This window comes from Lagenorhynchus albirostris, chromosome 5 (genome assembly GCF_949774975.1).
Source record: "Lagenorhynchus albirostris chromosome 5, mLagAlb1.1, whole genome shotgun sequence".
In the NCBI taxonomy this organism is placed as follows: domain Eukaryota; kingdom Metazoa; phylum Chordata; class Mammalia; order Artiodactyla; family Delphinidae; genus Lagenorhynchus; species Lagenorhynchus albirostris.
The window spans coordinates 138,631,660-138,639,982 of record NC_083099.1 but is presented as its reverse complement, the minus strand read 5'-3'; the positions used below and the strand labels follow the sequence as shown (position 1 = coordinate 138,639,982).

General features: G+C 42.6%; 1 protein-coding gene across 1 annotated transcript; it reads right to left on the bottom strand.

The window, feature by feature from the left end:
- Window positions 1-2,244: 2,244 nt before the first annotated feature.
- Window positions 2,245-5,758, bottom strand: KCNJ15 (potassium inwardly rectifying channel subfamily J member 15). Its single transcript, XM_060149457.1, has 2 exons — window positions 5,674-5,758; window positions 2,245-3,380 (listed from the first exon to the last, which is right to left on the bottom strand). Exon 2 carries the CDS (start codon window positions 3,370-3,372, stop codon window positions 2,245-2,247), a length of 1,128 nt encoding a protein of 375 aa, XP_060005440.1. The 5' UTR covers window positions 3,373-3,380; window positions 5,674-5,758.
- Window positions 5,759-8,323: the final 2,565 nt, after the last annotated feature.

Here is an 8,323-nt window from a genome sequence, read left to right as displayed (position 1 = left end):
TGTGTGATCTTCCCGGACTAGGGCTCGAACCCATGTGCCCTGCATTGGCAGGTGGGTTCTTAACCACTGAGCCACCAAGGAAGTCCTAATGTGATTTTTTAAAAAGAGAATGAAGATCTAAAACAACCTGCCATAAAATGATCAACAGAAAAAGAAAAAAACTTCCTGAAAAATTGAAGACAATAACTTCCTGTGCACGGAGATTGTATTTTAAACTTTTTTTTTTGGCGGTACGCGGGCCGCTCACTGTTGTGGCCTCTCCCATTGCGGAGCACAGGCTCCGGACGTGCAGGCTCAGAGGCCATGGCTCACGGGCCCAGCCACTCCGCGGCATGTGGGATCTTCCCGGACCGGGGCACGAACCCGTGTCCCCTGCATCGGCAGGCGGACTCTCAACCACTGCGCCACCAGGGAAGCCCTGTATTTTAAACTTTACAGCTTCAACCCCATGATTTTTACAGCTGCATTAAAGGTTCAGTTCTGGGTCAGAGGTTTTAGCCACATTTTCTGTTTAATGGAAGAAGACTTGAAATGTGGGAACATCATGATATGACACCATTTCACAGATAATCTGAATCCAGATTACTTGCCCCAGTGTTCCCATTCTTATAGAACAAAATATACATGAGCACACTTGCCCAGGACTTGCTCTCTTAATCACAAATGTCTTCATGGATAATTTCCACAGTTGTGATGGGAGAGCCAGGACGAGCACGCCTCTGTGTGTGTGCGTGCATGCGGTGTGCGCGCTCGCAGGTCAGGTCAGTGTATCCATATATGTGGGCTCGTGTGTACATCCATGCCGTGTCTACACACTCAAAGTCACATTCTTCTTGAGTGAATGTACAAATCTGTCCTGGTTTGAATGAAATGAGAATTCACCTTTTGCACATTTAGCCAATCCTAGCCCATTTATTCTCTGCCCCAAATAAACGCTCTAAATTCTGCCAAAATCCAGACGTTACCTGTGTAACACTGAGTTGTATGAGATTTGTTTCAATACTGAGGGCATCCTTTACATGTTATCAGAGTATCAAATTTTGTTCCTGCTTCAAGGAATCGTCTGTGTTTGAATTCCTTATCCTCAGCTCCACCTGTTCTTCGGAGTCCCATCCAACCTCACGGACTGGACTTCAATATAGGAGCACATTTCCGATTGTTATGGAGCTGAATGTTTCTTTTGTGTTCACTGTAATTGACAAGCATGTACTTAGCTTGAGAGAGACAGCCATTATTCTCAACAGTCTTATTCTGTTCTTGAAATACCTGTGGCAGTTCCTTTGCGGACAAGGTATTTTAATAAGGAATGAAATCACTGAAAGGAATATGTGTCCATAATAAAGAACGGAGGATGTGGGACCCACAGAGTCCCCTGGCTTCAGAAAGTTACTTCGAAAACATTGTCCAGAGTGAAGTTTTAAAACTTTCATTTTTACGTGAATGACTCGTGGGTCCTGTTAAGATACAGCCTTGGATTCTCTAAGTCCAGCTGGAGCGAAATTACTAATAAGCTCCTGGATGCTGTTGATACTGCTGGTCTGTGAACCCATTTTGAATAGAAAGGGGCTAGTACATTCCAACCAAAGCAAATTAGTGTGAACAATCACATCAGCTCCATCTGTACATGTATTCACAACGATGCATTCCTGATTTGATCAATTTCACTCTGTACAATTACATTCACCGAAAAAGGTAAAAACAGAATTATCATATTTTGTGAGTACAGAGTCCCTTTGCCCCTTTTTATGTATTACCAGATAGCCTTCATTATAAATACCTTTTTCTCTGCTTGAAAAAATGAGTGTGTTTTAGAGCAATGATATAAGTGGGTACTGAGCCACGTTTCAGCTCTCGGCCATCTCCTCTCTGATACTTGGATTGAATAAATACATTTTATTATAGCTGACATCCTTGTATGGAAATGCATTTCCTTTCAATACCAGCATTGTGAAATATCTGTCCATCCAGATTGTTTCAAGTAGCCTCCACCAAGTTCTTTGAAATGCAGCCCCCTTTTTAGAAAATTTGAATTTGGGGAGTTTGCTTCACTCAAAGCATTTAAAAAGGGAACCCTCCCAGATGTGGAATGCTTGTTTAGACACCAGATCAAAGGAACAGGTCTGTACATCTGTGCAGTTTTTCAGAGTGCGTCCACACATTTTTGTTTTCCCGGTGACCTCTGGGTTTGAAGGGAGCTCAGATGTGGAAGCAGCTCAGAGTTAAGTCGAGGCGACACCACTGCCGTCAGACGTTGCTCTGTTGCAACAAAAGCGTTCTCAGCTCTCTTTCCCTCTGATCTTCCTGCCTGTACTTCTCCTCAAGTTTCTGCTTCTCAGAATCCGTGCAGTAAAAGGTGCAATCTGGGCTCTTCCGGATCTGTTCGAACTGACTGAAATCAGCCACGTACTTGCCGGTTTTTGAGAGAGAAACCACAGGCACAAACTCAAAACCCCAGTAGATCTCCTCTGGGATGTAAGAGGTGCGGCTCTGGCAGACAGCGCTGGTGGACTCCACCGTGGCGTTCAGGAGAACCACCAGCTCAAACTCCTTCTGCTTAAGGTTTTGGGGGGTGAGATCTCTCAGGGGGCTCGTCTCATCCAGCACGTGGTAGAATGTCATGGGCAAGATGAGGAAGGGGCTCTCGGAAGAGGAGTCCACGTGGAATTTGACGGTGGCCTGGTTGAGGAGGATTCGCTCCCCCTCCTTGGTGACGTGGGTCTGGAGGAGCTTTCCCGAGAGCTGGCACTGAATCAGGAGACTCTTCCTCATGTTGGCCACCTGGATCACCAAGCACAGCTTCCCGTTCTGCTTGGTGATGACGGCACAGTGGCTGAACTTGATGGTCTCTGCCCGCTTTTTGGGTCTCGCAATTTTGGCCAGGAAGGTGCCTGTGATGAAGATCTCAATCAAGGTGGTGATGACCAGCTGAGCCACCAAGAGGAAGATGGCATGAGGGCATTCCTCCGTGATGGAACGGACTCCATAGCCGATGGTTGTCTGGGATTCCAGGGAAAAGAGAAATGCCCCCGTGAGGGAGTCCACCTTCATGATGCAGGGGGTGTGATTTGAAGTGTGCTCCCTGGGTTCTAAGTCCCCATGAATGAAGGCAATGGCATAGTAGATCACACCAAAAAGGAACCAGGTCATCACGAACGTGGCAGCAAATAGGGTGAGCTTGTATCTCCACTTCATGTCGATGACGGTGGTCCACAAGTCTTGGAGGTAGAGCAAGTATATGCCATCCACTTTGTCGATTCTCACGTTGCTGTGCCCACTCTTGGACATGACTCGGGGTCTGCTGGCCTTGAGGCCAGCTCCAGCCGTGTGCTTCACCAGGGTAGCCCTGGCCATACTGATGTTAATCCGTTCCATGGTCAGGCCTTGGGACCACCTAAGGAAATGACAAAGAGAGATGTTCCATTGTTGTCACATGAGGTAGAATGCCCAGAAAACAGAAACAGGATAATCATGTGAGATAAGTACGAATGTACATGGACGTTTACAAGAAAGGATAATTCTGAGGGCAAGATGAATCACTGGGTACTTGAGAATGGCAGTAGGAGGGAGTGAAGAGCACAGACTGAAGACAGGGGAAGCCTGGGTTAAATGTTGCCTCTCCCACTTATTTGCTGTGAGACCTGGGCTAAGCTATTTAACCTTTCTGGACCTCAAATCTCTAATATGTAAAATATGGAAATAAAGTCTACTTTTCAGGGTTCTTGTGATAGTTGAATGAGATAATGGCTATAAAGTGCCAAAACAGAGATTCACACTCAAAAAAATGATGCTAATCTTCTCTTTGTGATATCACACTCACAAGAATCCACCCCACGGAGTATTATGATTATTTATGTATATTCAGCTCTTACGGATTTCCAAGTATAGAAAATTTAAAAATAAGTTGACTGAGCATAGGGCCAGTACTGATATAATTAAAATGCACCATCCATAAGATACGTCTTGATACAGCAATGGGAAATGTTAATACAAATTTTAAAATCGTGTGTAGTATTCATAAACGTTTTTAAAAAGCTACCATTTGCATGACATTCCCTGTAGCAGCAATTCATTTTCCCCCTAGTCCAATGAATAATTGGGAATCCATGACCTGTCCTAGTTCTTGATTATAATGGAAAAGAGCAAGTTATCAAACAACCAAAAACAAACATAGAGTGAATAATTAAGCTTTATTAACGCCTTGATCAATATGCTCGTTATTCTCAGAAAAGTGTTATCAATATAGAATATTAGGTGTGACATTTAGGTATGGTGCAAAAATTTGGCCTTACTTCTTTTGAGCTAAGTAGAACCAGCATAGGAATCTATTTTAAAGAGCCAATGAACAAGTAAATAAGTACAGGCATCCAACATTGTAGCAGAACAGACTTACCTAGAAGAAGCACTAGGCTCCCACACTGAGCCCTGGGCAATGCTCTGCCCTCCGTTTACAGATAGGGACAAGCTGGGTATGAGGCCACACAGCATCTTATAGTACCTGCCTGACGACTGACATAAATTACCACTACATTCCTTGAAAAACATAATGTGAGTGATTATAGGGCAATTCTACCTGGTTGGTATGTTTTTTCCACCTCATCGGCATTTTAAGAATAATAATAAAAAAATTTCTCCCTTTAAAAAGGAACTGGTATACGGTGGTCTGTGATTCACGCAATAATCTCTGCTGTTGGAGCAGTGTTATCTCAATAGAAGTTTCTAAAGTAATCCTTTGGGCAAATCCCTTCAAGGAATCTGAAACTGTATCCATTATAGGATAACACCTGTTGAGGATGCAGTAAATCTGTTGGGCTTTTTAATTTTCCTGTTATGTTATTAAGAGTGTGTCATTTACTGACTGACCCTTGAAATGTTTTTTTTTTTTCCTCAGAAAGGAGAGTCACCGTTTCATTTTCTTTGCAAAGAATGGCCCTAAGTTATTCAGAATTTATTTTACTTGTTGAAGCCTATTCCATTTATTTGGGTATCAATTTAGATATAAAGTACAGGATATAATTTAGCGTGGGCTTCATCAGACCCTTTATGCAGCACTTCTCAGTAATCAAGAGGAAAGCGACCACAATGAAAGTTTGAAAAGGTTAATGCCATGCTGGCATGCCCAAATGCGTAGTCAAGCTCAGAACACTTTGCCAAGACAAATGCAGCTTATGGACAAGTAATTGCATGCACTTAAACAAACAAAAAAGAAACTGGTAGGGGAAAGTACATGCCATTCAACCCACTGAAATAAAAACAGAAGCTTAAGTTTTCTTGTGTGAATGATGCAGAAGTGTCCTGCAGCACACGCTAAGCTCCAAGCTCAGCCTTCCACCAGATTCTGGGAAACTTGGCCCTGTTTCTATGAAGGCAGTGTCATGAAGCTTCTGTTTTAACCTCTGTTTCAAAGGGGCAGTGGGCCAGGCTCGCGATGAGCTGAATCTTTCCCCTCTTTCTGCTGAAAGTTCTTGTGCTGCATTTTTGCACAACTATTGTTGGAATCAGTGACACCAATGGCTATCAGAGGATGGGGGAACAAAACTTAGAGTCTCTGGGTGGGGTGGGGGTATTGGGATTAGCATCTCTCTGTGGAAAAGAGCGGCTGGTGGACAGCACTCAAAGGTTAAACACCCACTCCCTCCCTCTCAACATTCCTGTGCCCTCAGAACTGGGTGCTACCTGGTCACTCACTCGGCAGGTCAAATGGCGACTTCTTCAAAGCAGGTGTATCGTCCTTGCTCCCCTTCGCCCACCTGGCTACCATAGGATTCTTCTACTTCCTGAAAGAAAGAGGGACACATGGAGTTCACAGCTGTTTACTAAGAAACTGACCCAGTGAAACTGACCCTTACTGATTCCCCCAAGTGCTAGGGCCCCAGCATTCACCTTCCAACCCCTGGTGATCTGGCATAGTGCCCAGAATAGATCCAAGCTCAAGGAGTGTTTTAGGAATGAAGTTGAAGCCCCAATCACAGCCCTCACTGTAGAATTCCCACCCTCTGGAGGGAGCTCGATAGTAAAACACCCTGGAAAGGGTGGGTTAACTCACCCCCACTGAAGCCCACTATCAACTGACCAGCAAACAGGGAGGCAGGAAGGGGAAGTGCAGAGGAAGTAAACAGTGAGAATTGGAAGGGAAGAGTCTAGAATATTTTTACCGCCTGTGGAAATGCATTATTGCTGTTGAGTCATAGAACATTAGATTCAAAAAGAATGTCAAAACCAAGGCATTTGACACACGTTTTTCAAACCAGGAGACCTGGGAGGTTGCAGTGACTTGTCTTCTTCACACAGATGGCCCATAGCAGAAAGAACGGGGTCCAAAGTTTTTGGAAGCTAGACTGGAGTTCTTGTCAGTACACAAATCCCTCTTAAACCTCCAAAGTTTCATGCAATCTGTTCTAACTCCACTAGATTCTTTTGCATGCTACTTTTCTGAAATACTTCTTCCTAAACTATACATATATATCTCCCCACATTTTTATCTCTCTTATACACAGAGGCTTAGTACACTTCACACTTCTTTTCTGATCCACTAATTATTGTAAATAATTACAATAATTACTCTTTTATCATTTAGGTAGTCTCAATTATCAGTCCGTATAGCCTTTTATATATTGGATTCTCCCAGTGTGTTCACAGTATGTTTGGCAAACGACATCTACATCATCGCTCTATTAAGATCCAGCATCTCCTTCTTTGCACCCATTTATTTTTACCTGTATGCTTTATCTTTTACACTTTATTATATACTCTTAATTTATAGTATTTCATTCCTCAGCAGACTTCTTTAATGCAATTTACTTCATTGTACACTCTTCTTTCATATAATTTTATGTTACTGCTTTAGATATTTTTTCCCTTAGATTCTGCAATCTACCTGGTTTCACTTCTAAAATATTAAGGGACCATAGTCATTTCCCAAAAGTAAAGGAAGGAAAGAATAATAAAAGATATTCTCTTCTAATTTTCCCTCTCCTAGTCCTGCAAAGAAACAATGTTCCATATGAACCATTAGTAGTTTTCTATAGTCTCTGGAAACTGTATTTATTTCTCCAGTTTTCATCATATGATTCCAACATGTGGGTTGGGATTGTATTTCTTAGAATGGTGATATCTTTACTGAAGTGAAGTCCTTGAAACTACTGAATGGAGAGATCAATATTACACTCTCCTATTTCAGGCCAGTAACATATACATGGAATGAAGTCATTTAGTGCTTAGGCTGTGTAGCATTTGTTTTCTGGAGATAAAGGGGAAAAGAAACACATTTTGGAAACAGAACAGTAGCCACATTGAAAAAGATACTTATCTATATGAAGAACCACACTTCCAGTGCTGGGGACAAAACAATGAGAATGGAAAAAATGGAAAGGAAGTTCCCATCACCATCGCTGGTGGAAGGGGAAGAATTCTATCCAAGAAAGGGGATCTGGTAAGAATGGAAGACCAAAGAAATTAATTACTGCGAGCTGGAGGATGCTGTCCTGTCAGAGAGAAATCAACCTGTAAATGGACAGAAAGTCCCTGACCAGTTAGGAGAAATACATATGCAAATACTAAGCAAGAACAGAGTCAGGATAGAGCCAGAAATGGTCCAAAGTGGGAAAGGTCCAGATAATAAAATGACAATAATAAAATAAAGATTCAGATAAGTGACAATAATACAAAAGCTTCAGATCACTAATAACAATAATCATCATCATAAATAGATAGCGCTAGAGCCATGTACCAGCCACTATTCTAGGTGCTTTCCATGTGTGAATGTAATTAACCCTCACACCATCCCCATGAGGAAGAAATGGAGCCACAGAGAGGTGTGTGACTCACCCAAGCTCTCAACAGCTGGCAGCTGGCAGTGTGTGAAGCTGTTGTATCTACACTCTCAACCACTCTGACAAGGGTGCTCAGACTTTAGCTGCATCGGAACCATCTGGAAGGCTTGGAGTTTCTGACTCGGTAGGTTTAGAGTGGAGTCCAAGAATTAGCATGTCTAAAAATTCCCAGGTGATGCTGCTGTTGCAGGAACACATATTGAGAACCACCACACTGGGATATAGATGTTGAATCATATCAGCAGCCTAACGGCTTCCCCCCCTTGATAAATCTCCGATTCCCCACTTGCCCTTAGCATTTCTGAAATAACGCTATTGCACGCAGACATGGAGAACATCCGTTTATTACTTTTCAGAATCTTCACCATCCTTACAGATAAATGAATGCCAATGACCCAGTGGCCCAAGGCTAAGTATTAATTTTTTAAAAAGCAATATATGGAGAATCTGATCAAAACTGTAACACATTATTTATATTTATCATATAAATATCA